Source organism: Mesocricetus auratus, unplaced genomic scaffold, assembly GCF_017639785.1.
Source record: "Mesocricetus auratus isolate SY011 unplaced genomic scaffold, BCM_Maur_2.0 Super-Scaffold_100037, whole genome shotgun sequence".
Lineage (NCBI taxonomy): Eukaryota > Metazoa > Chordata > Mammalia > Rodentia > Cricetidae > Mesocricetus > Mesocricetus auratus.
Window position 1 is genome coordinate 5,234,178 of NW_024429215.1, and position 21,923 is coordinate 5,256,100.

At 39.6% G+C, this 21,923-nt stretch overlaps 1 protein-coding gene across 1 annotated transcript in view; it reads left to right on the plus strand.

Annotated features, from left to right (window-relative positions):
* LOC121135409 (vomeronasal type-2 receptor 116-like) overlaps positions 1 to 11,822 on the plus strand; it is a 28,114-nt gene extending 16,292 nt beyond the window's left edge. The window contains exons 5-7 of the mRNA XM_040734162.1: positions 2,732 to 2,855; positions 5,979 to 6,840; positions 11,418 to 11,822. Of these exons, the coding sequence (XP_040590096.1) occupies positions 2,732 to 2,855; positions 5,979 to 6,840; positions 11,418 to 11,502 (1,071 nt within the window). The 3' untranslated portion in view covers positions 11,503 to 11,822. The remainder of the gene's footprint in view (positions 1 to 2,731; positions 2,856 to 5,978; positions 6,841 to 11,417) is intronic.
* Positions 11,823 to 21,923: the final 10,101 nt, after the last annotated feature.

Below are 21,923 nucleotides of genomic sequence, written 5' to 3' on the forward strand. Positions count from 1 at the left end.
AATAGCAAAAAACAGCATCAAATATCTGGGGATAATGTTAACCAAGGAAGTGAAAGACCTGTATATCAAGAACTTTGTGTCTTTGAAGAAAGAAATCAAAGAAGATACCAGAAAATGGAAAGATCTCCCATGCTCTTGGATTGGTAGGATCAACATAATAAAAATGGCAATCTTGCCAAAAGCAGTCTATAGATTCAATGCAATCCCTATCAAAATTCCATCACAATTCTTCAAGGACCTGGAAAGAACATTAATCAACTTTATATGGAAAAACAAAAGGCACAGGATAGCCAAAACATCCCTATACAATAAAGGAACTTCAGGAGGCATCACCACACCTGACTTCAAGCTCTATTATAGAGCTATAGTCCTGAAAACAGTTTGTTATCGACACAAAAATAGGCAGGTAGACCAATGGAACCGAATCGAAAGCCCTAATTTTAACCCACACACCTATGAACACCTGATTTTTGACAAAGAAGCTAAAACTGTACAGTGGAAAAAAGAAAGCATCTTCAACAAATGGTGCTGGCATAACTGGGTAGTGGTATGCAGAAGACTGCAGATAGATCCATGTTTATCGCCTTGTACAAAACTTAAGTCCAAATGGATCAAAGATCTCAACATACATTCAGCCACACTGAAACTTTTAGAAGAGAAAGTGGGAGATACTCTTCAACGAGTTGGTACAGGAGACCACTTCCTAAACATAACACCAGTGGCACAGGCACTGAGATCAACAATTAACAAATGGGACCTTCTGAAACTAAAAAGCTTCTGTAAGGCAAAGGACACAATCAAAAAGACAAAAAGGCAGGCCACAGAATGGGAAAAGATATTCACTAACCCTACATCTGACAGAGGGCTAATCTCCAAAATTTACAAAGAACTCAAGAAACAAGTCTCCAAAACACCAAAGGATCCACTTGAAAGGTGGGGTACAGAGCTAAATAGAGAATTCTCAGTAGAGGAGGCTAAAATGGCCAAGAGACACTTAAGAAAGTGCTCAACATCCTTAGCCATCAGGGAAATGCAAATCAAAACAACTCTGAGATACCATCTTACTCCTGTCAGAATGGCTAGAAACAAAAACACCGAAGACAATTTATGCTGGAGGGGATGTGGAGAGAGAGGAACACTCCTCCACTGCTGGTGGGAATGCCGACTCATACAGCCTCTTTGGAAATCAGTATGGAGATTCCTCAGGAAAATGGGAATTAATCTACCACAAGACCCAGCAATTCCACTCTTAGGCATATATCCAAATGAGGCAGGTTCATACAACAAGGGCATCTGCTCCACTATGTTCATAGCAGCATTGTTTGTAATAGCCAGAACCTGGAAGCAACCTAGATGCCCCTCAACTGAAGAGTGGATAGAGAAAATGTGGTACATTTACACAATGGAGTATTACTCAGCAGAAAAAAACAATGGAATCTTGAAATTCGCAGGGAAATGGATAGCACTGGAAGAAACCATCCTGAGTGAGGTAACCCAGTCGCAAAAAGACAAACATGGTATGTACTCACTCATATATGGATTTTAGATATGGATCAGGATAGTGCCAGTCTGCACTTCCACAGATAGAGAGTCTGGGAAACAGGAAAGAACCTAAAAGATATGCATATATGCATAGTACCCAAGAGAAGAGGATGGAGACAAGATCCTCTGAATGGATGGGGAACAGGGCGAGGGGGGTAGTGGGACCTGGGAAGAATAGAGGGGGTAAAGAGGAAGGGAGTTGGTCATGGGGGAACAGGAAGTTGAGGGGGTGGGGGTAGAATAGGGGGAAGAGGGAATCATAGGATCGAATACAGATCAGGCACCAGAGTGACCTCGAGTGATCTAAAGGTATAACATCAATTGGCAAGCTAAGCAATAGTGGAAGGACCACCTCGAATGCCCATTCCTGATAATGAACTTGATGTCTATAACTATCCGGGAGCCTACATCCTGGGACTGATGGAAGCAGAGGCAAACACACAACTAAGCACTGAACTGAACCCAAGGAACCCAGTGACAGAGAGAGAGGAATGATGAGCAAATTGGCAAAGAATGGGCTGGCAAAACCAGCAGAGACAGCTGATCTGAACAGGGGAGTGCTCTTGGACCCCAGACCGACAGTGGGGAGGCCAGAATGGGACTGATCTGGACCCCCCCAAATGTGAGTGTCAGCGAGAAGGCCTGGGCAACCTATGGGGCCCTGAGCTGTGGATCAGTGTCTATCCCTGGTATACAATCTGTCTTCATGTGCCTATAGCACAAAGAGAGATGCTCTCTCAGCCTGGACTCTTAGGGGAGTGCCTTGACCCTACCAAGAGTAAAATGATAGACTCTAGACATCCCCTATGTGGAAGGATTTGGCAATAGGGTGAGAGGGAGGGTGGAAGGGGAGTGCGGGAGGAGGGGAGGGAGAGGGAACTGGGATTGACATGTAAAACAAGCTATTTAAAATTAAAATAAAAAAAATAAAAAAATAAAGTATACATGTTGAATATCACAAAAAAAACAATTAATAAAAAGCTATACACATAAGCTGACAGACTAGCCTGAGAAAGAGTATTTTTATTTAAGCTTCTCTATGTCTTTTAAAAACTGTACTTCTTGTCATGTGGTCATTCAGTTGTTGTGTATAAAAAAAACCTCATTAGTATCTAAACATAAAGCATAATAAAGTTATGAGAGGAGTAGGTAAAACGTTTGCTATCACCATGTGTCTGATTTTCCTTAGATGCCACGCTCTGTGTGTAGTGCTAATTGTGTTCCTGGCTTCAGAAAATTCTGGCAGGATGGAATGGCAGTCTGCTGTTTTAAATGCAGGCCCTGCCCAGAGAATGAAATCTCCAATAAAACAAGTGAGTATTAAGGCAGTAATAAATCCTTTATTTTGAACATTCCTTGCACCCTGACCCTGGGATGCTGAAGAGGTCTGGAAGTGATTTGCACAAACACAATATAATATTTACCTAATCTGAGTTTTATAAAAATAATTATCTCTGTACCTGTGTGAAACTTCTCATGACTTGACCCACATATTGACTCATTGTAAATTCATGGCAGGTGGCATTTTCTCAAAGAGACGGTTTCTAAAATCAATGTATAGTGTTAGAGAATTTTACACAAGGACATTCCAGTGATTAATCTCCTCTAAAATTACATGTAAATTATATTTGGGTCTTCAATCATTCCGAATTATGTAATCATTTTGCATATATGTGTAACCACATATGTTTATACATATGCACAGGGGTCCACAGAAAAGATAATAGATAGGGAAATGAATTCGCTTTACTCTGTAATGTGCATGCTGGGTATCAAATGAAAATAATCTGTAATATTAATTAAGAGAGGATATTATTACTGTTGAATTTTCAGGAACAGGTGGTAGAAAAAAAAAACTACTTGCAATTTCCAAAGAGCTCTTATCAAAGTTACAACTATATTGAAAACTGAGGAAAGTAGGAAATATTTTTGAAACATAATATGAAAAATATGTTTAATAATTGTATATACTTGATCCAGTTATAATGTCACAAAATTAGCCACAATTATTAAAACAATATTATGACCTATACTCCCCATATTAGTCAAATTACTATTTATTCTGGATTGACTAAATAAAAAGGTAGGCTAATGGTTTTTCACTGTTTTGCCTGTCATTCTCTATAATGAAATGAAAGTTCATAACAGATATTTATGGCCAGTTAGATGATTCTGATGTTAAATCATGGCCTCTAACACAGATAATTTGAAATCATCTTCAGGACCCACGTCATAGAAAGAACTCCATTCAGTCTCACATGAAACATATCCCAAAGTCAATAAACCAAGTATCTTTAACTGTTTGATGTAAAAACATAAGAATAATGAATATTTATGAAAAATTATCAAAATATCTTTATTACTACTTTCATTATGTATATGTATGTGAGGTTGGTGTTTAAATGCATATAAGAGACAGTGCTGAAGAGGGCAAAACAATGCCTCTGTAATTAGTTTCACAAATTTGTGTGACTCCAGAATTTATAATGAGAGGTGAACTCGGGTCTTCTGCAAGAGCAGTACATTCTCTCACAGGTGAAGAAAATTCCCAGATCATTTAAAAATTGACAAATTAAGTACATAAAACATTGTTCTAGATAAATTTCTCTTTTGGGGGGGTTTGGATGCTGACCTGGAACTCACTCTGTGGGCCAGGCTGACCTCTAACTCATAGAGATCCGCCTGTCTCTGCCTCCCAAGTGCTGGGATTAAAGTTGTGTGCCACCAACGACTGCCTCTAGATAAATTTCTTACAATATTGAAGATCCACTATCACTGTCTGAAATTATCCAGTGATATAGAGTAACTACTATTTGTTTTTCTGCACTTACTACACTAGTGATCACAACTTATAAATAGGGTATTATTAATAAAAACAACACTCTGTATTAATACTCTGCCTTAAGGACTCTTGTGTTATCTGGCTAATGCTGTTTATCAGTATCTGCTTCACCATGGAGTACATACACAGAGTCTGGGTCTAACAGAGATGAAAATTAGGGAAGGAGGAAGGTGTTGTATATTCCCAAATGGAGCAGAATCAAGAAGCAGGGGCATTTTAATGCTAGGTAGGTACAGATGATTCTAATTTCAGAGGTAGGCTACCGATTTTCCTGAACAAGACTTGGGAGGTGGCTGTTGTTACTGCCAGAAGAAGACTAAACTAAGACTGTATTTATGATGATTTTTTTCTTTTCAGTTCCCCAACATTTTTCATCTCTCTCTTTCATCCTCCTAATTACCCCACATAATCCCAATAACTTTCAAACTCATCAGATATTTTGATACTGATATATGATTATACACCTATAAATATATACACACTCATACAAACTGCTGATTTCATTTAAAGTTGCTTTTATTTAAGTGTGTTTGGGCAAGAAAATTTGAAATAGATAATGTATCAGAGAGCTAGTCCCAGTAGAAGACACAATTATCATATCTCATAGAAGCAGCATTCATTGAAACGACTAAGACAAGACCTCAGGAAGTATTGAATCCATGGGATCTGGAAATGTTTTCATTATTTTTTTATTTATGTTAAAAACAATCTTGCTTCACATGTCAATCCCAGCTCCCTCTCCCTCCCCTCCTCCCCCGCCCTCAACACCAGGTACCCCAGTCCCCCACCCAATCTCCACTCTGATCCCCAAGGAGGCACTCCAGGGTGGATTTCCAGTAACTTTCATTTCATCCAGGGCAGGGCCTAGGCCCCCCCACCAGAGTCCCGGCCGAGCAAGTCTATTTGTATGCCAGGGATAAATACTACCCAAGGCCCCATAGATTACCTAGGACTCCTCACTGACACCAACATTCAGGGGGTCTGAGTCAGTCCCATGCTTTCTTCACATCCATCAATCTGGAGTCTAAGAGCTCACCCTTGTTCAGGTCAACTGTTTCTGTGGGTTATATCAGCCCATTCTTAACTCCTTTGTCCATCAGTTCTCTCTTTCTGACACTGGATTCCAAGAGTTCAGTTCAGTGTTTGTCTGTGAGATTCAGCCTCTGCTTTCATCAGTTGCTGGAGGAAGGTTCTGTTTCCTAGACGCTCTGGCAGTGTAATTGTATCCTGGCACTCTCCTTATTCATGTCTAAAATCCATTAATGAGTGAGTACACATTGTTAAAGAATTTAGCGTTTGTGAATTCACCAATATAAGTCATTTCTTCCTAGACTCCAGAATGTAGTAAAAAAAATTTTTGTGCTTCTTGATATCATGTCACATTATTGCATCTATACAGCTACATAGACAAAAAATAATTCTACAGAAATAATGAGCATTATGAAATGGAAGCATTTCTATGATGCACAGTCCTTCAATGACATACTCAACAAAAAAATGCAGACATCTCAATGGTTCTTTTGTACATGTAATTTAAATGCCCTGTCAATAAAATGTTGAAGGTGAACTAATGATATATTGCTCTCCTCCTCAGATGTGGATCAGTGTGTGAAGTGCCCAGATGACCAGTATGCAAACACAGAGCAGAAAGAGTGTATGCACAAAGCAGTGATATTTCTGTCCTATGAAGACCCTTTGGGGATGGCTCTTGCCTTAATGGCCTTGTGCTTCTCTGCATTCACAGCTCTCATTCTTGGAGTCTTTGTCAAGCATCATGACACTCCCGTTGTGAAGGCCAATAACCGGAAGCTAAGTTACATCTTGCTCATCTCACTCTTCTTTTGTTTCCTCTGCCCCCTGCTCTTCATTGGCCGTCCAAACTCAGCTACATGCATCTTGCGGCAAATCATATTTGGAGTCATATTCACTGTGGCTATTTCCACTGTGTTGGCCAAAACAGTTACTGTGCTTCTGGCTTTCAAAGTCACAGCCCCTGGAAGAAGAATGAGATACTTCCTGGTTTCAGGAGGCCCTAACTACATCATTCCCATCTGTACTCTCATCCAAGTTATTATCAGTTCAGTCTGGTTAGGAGTTTCTCCTCCCTCTGTTAGTGTTGATGCTCACTCTGAGCATGGCCACATCATCATTGTCTGCAGCAAGGGTTCAGTCACTGCCTTCTACTGTGTCCTAGGATACCTGGGCTGCCTGGCTCAGGTGAGCTTCACTGTGGCTTTCTTGTCCAGGAATCTGCCTAACACATTCAATGAAGCCAAGTTGTTGACATTCAGCATGCTGTTGTTCTGCTGTGTATGGATTACCTTCCTCCCTGTGTACCATAGCACCAAGGGTAAGGTCATGGTAGCTGTGGAAATTCTCTCCATCTTGGCTTCCAGTGCTGGGATGCTGGGATGCATCTTTGTTCCCAAGTGCTACATAATTTTTGTAAGACCAGAAAGAAAAATCTCTTCAAAATATCACAGAGAAATCAACTTTCTAAACTGATAATTTGTTAATTCTATCTCACAACTATATTGCAAGCTCATATGGAAGACCTATCTCTTTTAGAATGACTATAACATTTTCATGACTACTACTGTTGTCTACATCATCTCATATAGTCTTTCCCTCAGTGACTGGTTTCATAAGACCTAGACATTGGAGTATCATGCAGAGTGGAAATATTCTTTTCTGCTTTAAAATACAGAACTGTTCAAAATATATTCTTTGTTCTTTTTTAAATATCTGAGTGAATGAATGGCTTTAATGGCTGTAGAGCACTAAGAGCAAAATATAAGACACTTTTGATACAGCAAGCTTTGTTTTGCAGTCATATTTAAAACAATGTTCCCTTGAGGGAGGGGAGAGGGAGCCAGGAAAAAGAGAGGGGGATAAGAGGAGGGGAGAAGTTGTTATGGAGGAGCAGGAAGTTTGAGTTTAGGTAAGAATAGAAGAGAGCAGGATGAGAGATACCATAATAGATTGAGTCATTATAGGCTTGAGGAGAGAGATGACACTAGTGAGATCTCCAGAGATCTAAGAGGATAACACTGCCAGGAAAACTAAACTATATTGGAGAGACTACATTAAATGCCCCTCCTTGACGCTAAGGTTGATGACTACCTTATATGCCATCCTAGAACCTTCATCCAGTGACTTATGGAAGCAGAGACAGATACCCACACCTAAAAACTGAACTGAACTCCTAGTAACTAGTGACAGAGATAGAGGAGTGATGAGCAAAGGGGTCAAGACCATGATGGTGAAACCCACAAAGACAGCTTACTGGATAAGGGGAAGCTCTTGAATCCCAGACTGATGCCTGAGAGGCCAACAGGAGACTGATTCAGACTCCATGAATGCAGTCTCAGTGAGGAGACCACAGAAATCATTGGGGCCTTTTGTAGTAGATCAGTGTTTACCATGGTTTATGAATGATCTTTGGGAGCCCATTCCCAATAGAGGGATCCTCTCTCAGCCTGGACACATGAGGAAGGGCATAGGTCCTTCCCTGGATGAAATGACAGACTTTAGAGATTCCCCCCTAAGGAGGGCCTCACCCTCCCTGGTTAATGATGTGGGGATTGGGTGGGGGACTGTGGTGGCTGTTGGAGGGACAAAGGAGGAGGGGTGGGAGAAGGAGCTGAGGTTGACATGTGAAACATTCATGTTTGTAATTTAAATAAAACTTTACAAATAAACAATGTTCCCTATGATGGGGGGCGGTGAAGGGAAGAAGATTCTTATGCATCCTAGGACTTACAAAAGAAAAACATGGAAGAGAGAGTATGATGTCTTACAAAAAAGAGAGGAAGTCTTTTACAGAAGCTGGATTCAGCCTTTACAGTTAATAGCATAATTTCAGGAGACATTAATAGATATGCATCATCAAAATTCTCTTCAGGACTTCATAGAGCAATTTATCCAAAGGATTAGATGGCCTCTTCTGGGCTTCAAGTTTACCTGGACTCACATGTGCATGTAAACATGCACACACACACACACACACACACACACACACACACACACAAATATATAAATTTTTAAATAATTGAATAATATTAAATACTCTGATTTGTGTTTTGCCTTTTCAAATTGCTCTTAAGATATCAGAATTACAAATAATCTACAGATAAAATATGGTATTTAGAAGAAATGTTTGTGTCTATTTTTATGCACTTGACATAAGAACCTTCAACTTTTTATTGTCCCATAAGGTGCACATATAGAAAGCCGATAAGGGAAGAATGTCATGTTATATTGATGTCTTGTAGTATGTAGGAATTTTAAATGACACTGACCATCAAAATTCTCTGCATCTGTCACATTTCTATTAAAGAAAAACATGGAGTCTTAATACGGCTGTGTTTTGGTACAACTACCAAAGACAATATTTTCTAGCATAAATATCCCTGGTTCCATATTACAAGGGTTAGATTTCTGTTATAAAAAATAATTTTATTTTCATTACCAGGATAAGGGTGTTTTCTAATATACATGCAGAAACCTGAATACTGCTTTTATTCCTAAGAACTGGTATTTTGAATATTACTCAATTTGGTTACTGGGATGTGAATCTAGGTACTCCAAATTAACAGGCACTGCTCTTAAGTGCTTTTATAGCATTTCACTTGGCTGTTAACATTTAACAGTTGGAAGCTAACTTCTTTGCCTGAGTGTTGAAGTGATAGGGTCATTAACGTTACTGATAGTAACTGCCCTTCAATTAGGATGAGTGCTATCCATCAATGTTGTATACCAGTATGTATTCACATCCTGAGGAAGCTCGACACCATGAAATTTGTCATGAAAATTTATTAAATTCTATTTTGGTTGCCAGACTTTTAAACTGTTAAGTTGATGATAGAGAGATGTCTTAGCATTGAAGAACAGGGGCTCCTTTTTCATAGGGCCTATGTTTGATTTCCAGTAGCCACATCATTGCCTTCAAGCGCATGTAGCACATGTTGTAGACGATGTGGAATGCAGAGGAACAAGAATTGTATGTGGTGCCCACATATGTATGCAGGAAAAACACTCATAAATAAAAATAAATATAAAGGCAGGACACAGCTGATCACTGTGATGCCTGTTTAAAATGCTTAATACTTAGTAACAAAATTCTGGTGTGTGCAATATCAAAAAAACTAGTAAAATTTTTGTTCTGGCATACTAGCTTTTCTACTGACCCTATCTCAGACATCACATGTAAGTCAAAGTCTAACGATAAAACAATTGACTTTCATGAATTTGAGAAAAAGAAAGAAATATAAAGTGAAGGAAGTCTACTGGAGCTATTCAATAGATTAAAATGGGGACACAAAAATTACCTAGTCAGATTTTAACTTTAAAAACAAAACAAATTGAAAGAAGAAAAAATGTAAAATTTAAAATGTTGGTTTAAAAGACTGGAAAGCAAGATTTGCATAATGTAGTTTGTAAGATTGAGCATGTTGTTCAGATTCCTCTCTGGAACAGGATGAAGTTTATTAACTCATCATGAGTAGATAGAATATTGAAGGGCAAAGATGGACAGTCTCTAAAGAACTGTAGAAAATGTGAGTGAAGGTTAGAGTATATTTGAAAATATCCTTAACATAAAAAGGACATTAGAGGCAGACCTGTGAATGGCAACATGCTCAAAAGACAAAAAAGAAATTATCACCCAGACTTACTCTAATCTCTGAAAGTAACATTATCACAAGGCCCATCTATTCATCAAATTCTAAAGTAAGCATCTTTGTTTTTCCTCCAGGAATGCAATGTATTAATAGTTATTTAGCCAAAATGAACTCATGGAATGTATAAATATGAATGAAGACAGCAAGAGTCAATAAAGGTTACTGGAGAGGCAACTAAGCGATAAACCACATGTCTCACTGTTGTGAGACAGCAGGGTCAACCTACAGTAACAATAGAAAAATAAATGGAGGTTTTAGTGACAGTCTAACAAGTAGCAAGTAGTTATTTAAGCCACAGCACTTGGGGAAAATAGGTGTGTTGTAAAATACTTTCTTTATGTACAGGCAATGGTAGACTACCTCCCTCTGAATCATAAAATGAAGTGGAAAGAATAGAGATATTATAGAGGACTTTGATATATATACATGGTTGTCTACCCATATGGATTTGACTCACTTGCATGACTGGTGGCCATATAAGACAAAAAAAGGCATTGTATTTCCCAGAACTGTAATGAGAAAACTTCTAAGTTTTGTGCACCTATCCAGGACCATAATAGAGAAGACAGTGTTTTCAAGTTGTTATACATAGCTTTAGATGTGTATTTTCTAAGTCTTTTAAAAGTTAGCAACACATAAATCTTAAAATTAGGTGATGAATTTAATTCTTTAATTGTACTTAGGTACATGAGATTGGAAAAGTTTTTTAAATCCTGAGGTTTCTGGAATCACAAATCAAAGTTACATTGACAATCCGTCATTCTACTGAAAAGAGTTATCATCAAAAAGTGAGGGATAACTTTTTGTGAACAAGCACAAGTGGAAAGAGAGATACCATATGCATTTTTACTGAGTCTAAACTAAAGTCACCCCATGGAAATTATAATGTGCTGCTTCAATCAATGAAAGAAGAACTGTCATATGCTCCATCTACAATTCTTCTGCAACATTCTGAAATCAGCATAGCACAGAGACATTTGCTCATGAATTTTCATCAAAAGATTGCTCAGCATAACCAAGACATGGAAGCCATTTTTACCTGTCTGAACCATATACACAGATATTTATATTCAGGGACACTTGCTATTTGGTATTTATCATGTGTGTGTGCGTGCGTGCATGCGTGCGTGTGTGTGTGTGTGTGTGTGTGTGTGTGTGTGTGTGTGTGTAAAAGTCACATGCATACTCTAAGTTTGGAAGCCAGAAGAGGTTGTCATATATCCTGGCAATGGATATACTACAGAATGTATGCAGCCCATTGGCACAGGAAACCACTTCTTATTATAACCCCAGTAGCACAGACACTAAAAACCTCAGCCAACCAATGGGACCACCTGAAACTGAAAATCTGTAAGGCAAAGGACAGTGAAAATAAGACAAAATGACAGCCTGCAGAATGGTAAAACACCTTCACCATTCCATCTGAGAATGGACTGATGTCCTAAATATACAAAACACAAGAAACTAGACATAAAAATCCAATATATCTAAGATAATTTGGAATCAATCAATCTCAAGACCCAATTATACCCCTCTTGCACATATACCCAAATGATGCCTGATTATACCACAAAGATACTTGCTCAACAATTTTCATAGCAGCATTATTCATAATTGCCAGAACTTGGAAACTACCAAGATGGCTCTCAATTGAAGACAGCATGAACAAAATGTGGGACACTTAAACAATGTAGTACTACTCAGCTGTAAAAAAAAAAGATAACCCCATGAAATTTTCAGATAAATGGATGGAACTAGAGGAAACCATCCTGACTGAGATAAACCAGTGTCAGAGAGACAAACCTGTTATTTATTCACACATAAATGTCAATTAGATGAAAAGCAAAGGAAAGCCAGAATATAATCCTCAGTTCCAGAGAAGATAGGCAAAAAAGAGAACACTAAGAGGGATGCATGAACGGCATAGGTAATGGAAATTAGATAAGATCTACTGGGTATATTGTAATGGGTGTTGGTAAGGGATAGATCGGGGGAGATGAGAACATGAAGGGAAGGAATGGTTGAGGGGGTAGGTTGATGAAGTGGAAGAGCAATGATATCTTAATAGAGAGAGCCACTATGGGGATAGGGAGAAACATGGTGCAAGGGTAATTCCCAAGAATTCACATGGATGACTCAATCTAAGTCGCCTAGTAATAGTGAAGAAGAGGCTGAAACTGCACTACCTCTGTAATCCGATTAGCAAATACCCCAACTATTATCATAGAGCCTTCATCCAGTAACTGATGGAAACAGGATCATGGAATGCACAATCACACACCACACAGAGCTCCAGGATTCGAGGCAAAGAGAGGGAGGAGGAAATAGCTGAGAAAGGGAGGTTAATTTGATGATGGAGAAATCTGCTGTATCTTTAAAATTTATCAACTCTAGTCCAACACCTGTAGAGATTCCAGGGTTCTGAACCTACGCTAACTGTATTTAGGAGACAATTGTGAAGCTTAGACTACCTCAGGGGCCCCTGACAATAGGACCATGATATAAACCTGGTACAGAAGCTAACTTGTTGGAACACATTCCATGTACTGGTATGCAATTCTCAGCCTTGATTCATGGGACGTGTCTATGCCAAATTCTGGAAAGTGAAGGACATCCATCTGCCAAAGTGCATTCCTGTGAATACCTTTGGGATTACAACCTGCTGGTAATGGAATTTGTAGAATGAGGAAGTGGGGCAATTTCTTACTATTTCTTGGCTTGTTGCCAGGTGATAGGAAAGTCCTTCTTTAAACTTTTGCTGTTAATATGGTGTTTCTTATGAAATTCTGAATCTTCCGACACACTTCCTATTAATAAATGATGAATTTCATCATTGCCTTGCGCCAGAGGACCTGGCAGACCTGTACGGGATCTGATGTGTGTTATGTATATAGGATGAGTCCTGTTTCTGATGGTTTCCTGTAATTGAAAAAACAATGAGATTAATTCAGTGACATCATGAACAAATTCTGCTATCTCAATGTGCAAGACAACTCTCTCTGCATACTGAGAATCCATGACTATATTGAGAGAATCTGTAAAGTCTTTAAGTACCATGAGAATGGCATATAACTCCACCTTTTATACGGAATTGTAAGGGCTTTGAACTACTTTACTTATATTTCCTGATTTATGCCCTGGCTTACCTGATTTGTTTGCATCAGTGTAGAAGGTAAGAACTCCAGAAATAGGTGTTTGCCTCATGATATGCGGAAAAATCCAAATGGTTTTCTTTATGAATTTGATTCTCTGTTTTGGGATAGATGTTCCTAATAGTTCCCAAAAAGTCACTGCAAGCTTTTTGCCAATACTCATTGTCCTTCTATAAAGAGGGAATTTCCTCATTAATCAAAGGTACAATAATTTCAGTTGGGTCTCTTCCAGTCAGTTGACGAAGCCTTAACTTACCTTTTAATATCAAATCGGGGATCTTTTCTATATACGCTTTCAGGTTTTTTTTTTCAGGGTACGCTGACCAGATTGGGTTCTTTTTTTTTTTCAGTTTAAATTTAGATAAGAAACAAGGTTGCTTCACAAGTCAGTTTCAGGTCCCTCTCCCTTTCCCTCCCCTCCTCCCGTGCCCTCCCCCCAACTCCCCCATTATCCCCTCATTTCCCCAGGGAGGGTGAGGCCCTCCATGGGGGTGTCCATAGTCGGTCATTTAATATAGGGCAGGGCCTAGACCCTTCCCCAAGAGTTCAGGGTGAGAGTACACCTCACATTGTTGGATGGGAGTCCAAAGTCCGTGTGTATACTTGGGATGGGTACTGATCTGTTGCCCAAGGCTCAATAGATTACCTAGGCCTCCTCACTGACACGCACATTCAGGGGGTCTTGATCAGTCCCATGCTAGATTCCCAGGCTGATGCCTGGAATTCAAGAGTTAACCTTTGTCAGGTCAGCTGTTTCTGGGGGTTAAACCAGCCCAGTCTTAATTCCTTTGGTCATCAGTCCTCCCTCTCTGTTACTGGCTTTCTTGAGTTCAGCTCAGTACTTAACCAAAGCAGTCTGCCTCTTCTTCCATCAGCCACTAAATGAAGTTTCTGTTTCCCAGACTCTCTGGCCATGAGATTGTAGGCTGGCACTCCTCAGATCTATGTCTAAAATCCATATAAGAGAGAGTACATGCCATGTTTCTCTTTTTGTGACTGGGTTACCTCACTCAGGATGGTTTCTTCTAGTGTCATCCATTTACCTGCAAATCTCAGGATTCCATTGTTTTTTTCTGCTGAATAGTACTCCATTGTGTAAATGTACCACATTTTCTCTATCCACTCTTCGGTTGAGGGACATCTAGGTTGCTTCCAAGTTCTGGATATTACAAATAATGCTGCTATGAACATAGTGGAACAGACATCTTTGTTGTATGAATGGGCATCTTTTGGATATATGCCTAAGAGTGGAGTTGCTGGGTCTTGTGGTAGGTTTATTCCAGTGCCTGCAGATCGCCTGGGAACTGCACAGAGCTTCCAATCCCAACGGGAGCCAAGCACCCCAGACTCCAGGTCTTCTCTCCCACCAACGACGCTTTCAGTTTTTTATTTTGTTTGTGTGGCAGAAATACACATTCTAGTATGATATCATCCCTCTGCATTAATATTCCTGAGGTGTATTCTCTAGATGGTAAAATAACCAGAATGCAGTCCAGTTTTGGATCCACACGGTCCACATGTGCTTCTAATATTCTCTTTTCTACCCATTCTAATTCCTTTTCAGCCTCAGCTGATAGTACTTGTGGGATATTTGTCTCCTTTTAAAGCCATTTTCAGGTGTTTTAAATCATGCCTTTCTACACTAATAATTGTCTGTAGTTGAGAGATTTCTCCTAATAGTTTTTGAAGATCATTAAGAGTCTGGTAACCATATCTTCTGATCTGTACTTTCTGTGGTCTAATTTTCTGTGAGTCTATTTTATAACCTAAATAATTAATAGAATATCCTCTTTTTATTTGTTCTGGGGCAATTTGTAATTCCCAGTGAGGCAAAGTTTCCATGCCATTCCTGCTTCACACACCTTTTCCGAAGCACCTTTGTTTGAATCAGACAGTAATATGTCGTCCATATAATGATATATTAATCATTGTGGAAATTGCTTATGAATCATTTCCAGAGATTTATGCACAAGATAATGACACAAAGTCAGGCTATTTAGCATACCTTGAGGCAAAACCTTCAACAGGAACCTCCGTACCAGTTGGGAATTATTATTGGTAGGTACTGTGAAGGCGAACTTTTCTCTGTCTTTTTCTTGTAATGGTATAGTGAAAAAGAAACCTTTTAAATCTATAACTATAATTGTCCAATCTTTAGGTATTAGAGAAGGTAGTGGCATCCCAGGTTGTAGAGTGACCATAGGCTGAATTACCTTGTTGATGGCTCTAAGATCAGTAACCATGCTCCATTTCCCCGACTTCATCTTGGTAACAAAACAGGTAAATTCCATGCACTAGTTGATTGCTCAATATGTTCAGCATCTAGCTATTCCTGAACTAACTTCTCCAAAGCCTCTAACTTCTCAGATGTAATAGGCCATTAACCTACCCAGACAGGTTCATCTGTCAGCCATTTCAAGGGTAGAGCTTTTGGTTGCTCTGTAGCTTTGTCACTAGCATCCCTAGTTCTGTACAGCCTCTATGTTTGGCATCTGTTTTCTGTAATGCCTTACAATATTGTTTTTACCACCAAGTGTTTGTCTATGGTTCATATCTGATACAGGAGGAATGTTAATCTGTGTATTCCACTGCTGTAATAGATCACATCACGACCCCAGAGATTTATAGCAATATCTGCAGCATATAGCTTTAACCTTCCTCTCTGTCCTTCTGGCCCAATAAAGTCAATTCATCTAGTGCTAGAGATAGGGCTCCAAGCCCTAAGAATTGAATGTTTACCTTTCTTAGAGGCCATCTCGAGAGCCAAGACTTCTGATTTAGGATAGTGATGTCAGCACTAGAGTCCCAAAATGTCATTAATCACTGTATTATTTACTTTAACTGGTAACTTGGCTCTATCATTTTATATAGACGTTTGCCAAAATATACGTTTTTTTATTTCCTCCTTATATAATTATAATTGATTCATCCTCTGTAACTAATGTATTATCCAGTGCCGTATTATTTGCAATGGGCATTGGATCTTCTAATTGTCCTGGGAGAGGCTGTCCTCCACTGTTACTGGGAAAGACCAGATCACCTTTGATCTTGGGGCCTTGAAGAGAGGCCCCTGGACCCGCTTCCTGGCTGTAAAGGTTTACCTTGTCTGTCTGTGGTCGACCAGCATTCCTTGGTCCAGTGTCTTCCTTTGCCACACCTCCTGCAGAGAACAGAAGGCCGAGGACTTCTATCAAAGAATTCCTGGTAGAAGCATTTTTTCTAGGAATGTTTCATCAACAGTTCCTACTCAGATGTCCTATTCTACCACAGTTAAAGCACTTAGCATCTTTATATCTGTTGAAATTTTTGGAGATTGCCTCCCCTAGCCCTGGCCTCTATATCATCACAGGTAAGGCATTTGGCATCCAGGTGCCTCCTCAAACCTGTAGAAATCGCTTCACCTACCCAAGATCCCGTATCCTGACTTTTATATTCAAGGTTATCTGTATATAGGACCCATTCTTCCAATGATACTGATCTTATTTTTAATGGCCAAAGTACCTGCTTGCATTGTGGATTTGCATTCTCATATGTCAGAGATTCTATAAGGAGTCACCTAGATTCTGGATTTGTTACTTGTACTTCTATTGATCTGGCCAATCTCTCTAAAAATTCAGTGAACCTTTCCCTTGGACCCTGTATTACTTTGGTATATGGTTGCATTATCTCTCCTGTTTCACAAACCTTATTCAAAGCATTCAAAGCAGCTGTACGGCATAAAGACAACATATGCAGACTGAACCTGTGGGTCAGTGTAAGCACCCTCCCCAAGAATCTTGTCTTGGGGCACTTCATAGCCATTCTTTAATCCCTGAATCTCTAGGGCTTTCGCCTCTTGCCTCCACAAAGCTCTCCATTGAATTTGACATGAATTTTCAAGCACTGCTATAGCCAATTGGCTCCTATCTCTGGGGGTTACTCTATTTGCAGTGGGCTATGAGGTCAGGAGCTCTCTGACAGAGGGAGAATGAAGACCACACAAAACAATGGTCTCCGTGATTCGCTTTAGGTCCTTCATTTGTATAGGTTCCCACTGATAAGCAACAAAACTGTTTTGGTGCTTTTTTGTTGCTCATTTTTCAGTTACAGATACTGGGAAGACCATAGGAGAGGGCATAAAAACCTTAGGGAGGTCTTCTCGGCATCTGAGAGGTGTAGGGAAACCTCTGTCCTGAGCTGTTGCCTATATGTCCGATTCCTAAGTATAAGATTGGATGTCTTCTGAGACCTGAAATCTATTTATCATTGTTTCTCTGAGCTCTTGAAGTTCTTGGGTCAAATAATTTTCCAAGGACATCATGGAATCATTCATTTTTTTGCATTCATTATTTATATGTGATTCCAAATATTTAATATTCTCATCCTTAGAAAGTATCTCAATAGCATGCAAACTGCTCTCCAGAAATAACGTTCTATCAGCCAGTTTGTCATTGCTCTCAGACATGGAACAAATCTTTTGTTGGCATTTCAATCATATGTTACAGTCTTTGTAGTTTGCTAGTGAAATCATCAAATAGGAAACAGTTTTTTGGTTAAACATTTCAACATTATGTTCCACTTTTTCTATTCTGTCTGTTGAATCAATAGATATGGAACACATTTTTCCTGAAAGTAATTCAATTTTATGTTCCGTCTCTTTAATCCTGTTTGTGAGATCTGCATTATCATTTTCAATATTCTGAATATTTTTACTAAACCTTCCTTACTATCCTGCAAGGAATTTTCTGTTTTCTGAATTCTTTGTACTAGGATTTCATAACCATTTTGTGATGGCCGTATGATCTGTATAAGTTTGTCATTTTTCGCCCTATTTTCAAACCATTCCTTTAGTAAAATTATATGGAAAGTACATTCCAGGTAGGTCCTCAACCCTTTCTAACATCCCATCCATACAAAAAAACAAGAAAATTCTTAATGTCCTGCATTGTAATGAAAGGCACCATAGGTATAGAGCAGTTGAGCTTACTACCAATGGATCTTTATTCAGGCCAAATTCAGCAGGCAGCCAATAAAGGAGCATGTGGCCACGAGAGAAATCTCAGAAGACCATGTAATCTTACCAGCAGGTAGAAGGTGCTGGTTCCCGGCTGTGAGCAGTGATAGGGGCAGCGGGAATTGTGCCTTGCCAAGCAAATTGGTGGGGAACTTAGTGAAAGGAGAGTCCAAGTGTGCCTGGTGGTGTTTGGGCCGAGAAGGAGCAGCCGCTCCCAAGGCGCCTGGATCCGGGTTCCACACTCCTTGTACCAGATGTAGCTGTAACGAGAAAAGGCACACATGTCGAAGATATAGGTAATTGTTTATCGTTTAAATCACAGGAGAAACCGGGCAACACAGATGAGTCAAGTAGTTTTCACTACCTAACCGGAAGCTGAAAAGAGAGTTAATGAGGCTCTGCTGCAGTCTTTTATTCCCACCTCCCGTACACACCTCTAGCCATGCCCAAAAATGGGCCTGGCTAGAAGCATAGTTCACCTCCCTATCATGACCACATCCATATGCGTCTCTAGTCATGCCCAAAGTAGGTGTGGTTAGCAGCGCTGTTCCGCCCTCTCATTACCACATCCGCATGCACCTCTAGGGCACCATGTGGCTAAAGGCACAGTCCTAAGCTTCGTCCTACAGAACCCAACTAAGAATCTAAGCAATAATAGAGAGGTTACCTTAAATGCCCTTCCATGATAATGTGATTGGAGACTACCTTATATGCCATCCTAGGGCCTTGATCCATTAGCTGGTGGAAGCAGAAGCAGAGACCAAGTAGGCTTCATCCCAGGGATGCAGGGATGGTTCAACATATGAAAATCCATCAATGTAATCCACCATATAAACAAGCTGAGAAACAAAAATCACATAATCATCTCACTAGATACTGAAAAACTCTTTGACAAACTCTAACACCCCTTCATGATGAAGGTATTGGAGAGATCTGGGATAACAGGAACTTACCTTAACATAATAAAAGCTATATACAGAAAACCAAAAGCCAGCATCAAACTAAATGGAGAGAAACTAAACGCAATTCCTCTAAAATCAGGAACATTTTCCATATACTCCTTGAAGTTCTAGCTAGAACCATGTGACAACAAAAGGAGATCAAGGGGATACAAATTGGGAAAGAAGAGGTCAAACTTTCACTATCTACAGATGATATGTTAGTTTACATAAGTGATCCCAAAAGCATCTACCAGGGAACTCCTACAGCTAATAAACACCTACATCAGGTGTTTATACAGGATCAACTCAGAAAAAGCAGTAGCCTTACCATATACAGACAATAAAAGGGCTGAGAAAGAAATCAGAGAAACATCACCCTTTACAATAGCCACAAACAACATAAAATACCTTGGAGTAACCCTAACCAAACAAGTGAAAGACCTGTATAATAAGAACTTTGAGTCTTTAAAGAAAGAAATTAAAGAAGACACCAGAAAATGGAAAGATCTCCCATGCTCTTGGTTAGGTAGGATGAACATAGTAAGAATGGCAATCTTACCAAAAGCATTAAAATCCCAGAACAATTCTTCACAGACCTTGAAAGAACAATAATCAACTTTATATGGAAAAACAAAAAACCCAGGATACCCAAAACAACCCTGTACCACTAAGGCAACATCAGAGGCATCACCATCCCTGACTTCAAGATCTATTACAAAGCTATAGTCCTGAAAACAGCTTGGTAATGGCTCAAAAACAGACAGATAGACCAAAGGAATTGAACTGAGCACCCCGACAATAACTCATACATGCATGGACATCTGAACTGTGACAAAGAAGCTAAAATTATACAATGAAAAAAGGAAGCATCTTCAACAAATTGTGCTGGCATAACTGGATGCTGGCATATAGAAGACTGCAGATAGATCCATGTCTATCACCATGCACAAAACTTAAATCCAAATGGATCAAAGACCTCAACATAAATCCAGCCACACTGGACCTGTTAGAAGAGAAAGTGGGAGGCACTGTTGAACATAACTCCAGTAGTACAGACACTAAGACCGACAATTACTAAATTGGGCCTCCAGAAACTGAGGCAAAGGACACAGTCAGCAAGACAAAAAAGGCACCCCACAGATTGGGAAAATATATTCACTAACCCCATATCTGACAGAGGTCTGATCTCCAAAATTTACAAAGAACTCAAGAAGCAAGTCTCCAAAACACCAAAGGAAGCCAATCAAAAAGTGGGGTACAGAGCTAAATAGAGAATTCTCAATAAAGGAGTCTAAAATGGCTGAGAGACACATAAGAAAGTGCTCAACATCCTTAGCCATAAGGGAAATGCAAATCAAAACAACTTTGAAATAGCTAAAATCAAAAACACCAATGACAGTTTATGCTGGAGAGGATGTGGAGAAAGGGGAACACTCCTCCAATGCTGGTGGGAGTGCCAGCTTGTACAGCCATTTTGGAAATCAGTATAGAGATTCCTCAGGAAAATGGGACTCAGTCTACCACAAGACCCAAAAATTCCACTCTTAGGCATATACCCAAAAAATGCACATTCAAACAACAAGAATGTCTATTCTACTATGTTCATAGCAGCATTATCTGTAATAGCCAGAATCTGGAAGGAACCTTGATTCCCTCAACTGAAGAGTGGATAGAGAAAATGTGGTACATTTATACAGTGGAGTACTATTCAGCAGAAAACAATGGAATCTTGAAATTTGCAGGCAAATGGATGACACTGGAAGAAACCATCCTGAGTGAGGTAACCAAGTCACAAAAAGACAAACATGGTATGTACTCACTCATTTATGGCTTTTAGACATGAATCAGGGAAGTGGCAGCATACAAGCCCACTGCCAGAGAGTCTGGGAAACAGAACCTTCATCCAGTGACTGATGAAAGCAGAGGCAGATACCCACAGACAAATACTGAACTGAACTCTTGGAATCTAGTGTCAGAAAGGGAAAACTTATGGGCAAAGTAGTTAATACTGGGCTGGTTTAGCCCACAGAAACAGTTGACCTGAACAAGGGGGAGATCTTGTACCCCAGATTGATAGCTGTGTGGAAAGCATGGGACTGACACAGACCCCCTGAATGTTGGTGTCAGTGAGGAGTCCTAGGTAATCTATGGGGTCTTGGGTAGTATTTATCCCTGGTGTACAAATAGACTTTGAGTGCCCATGCCACAATATGGGATGCTCTTTCAGTCTGAACTCTTGGGGGAGTGCATAGGCCCTGCCTTGGATGAAATGACAGTCACTGGAAATCCACCATGGAGGGCCTCACCCTCTATGGGGATCGGAGTGGAGATTTGGAAGGGGATTGGGGGACCTGGTGGGGATGGCGTGGGAGGAGAGGAAAGAGAGGGAGCTGGGATTGACACATGAAACAAGCTTGTTTCTAACTTAATAAAAAAGTAAATAAATAAAAAAGTTCAATGGAAAGGCTAATATGCCAGGATAAATAATAACTATTTTTTGATACTGCACATTCCAGGATTTTGTTACTAATTATTATGCATTTCAAACAGTTATTGTAATGATTAATTATGCCCTGCCTCTACATTTATTTTTATATATGCGTGCTTTGCCTCATATATATGTGTGCACCGCATGCAATTGTCATGCCTATGCACTTCAAAACTTCTATTACTTGAGATACACTCACTTGTGAGCCATGATATAAGTACTGAAAATTAAACCTTGGTCTTATGCAAGACCAGCCCCTGTTCTACAATTCTAAGACATCTTTC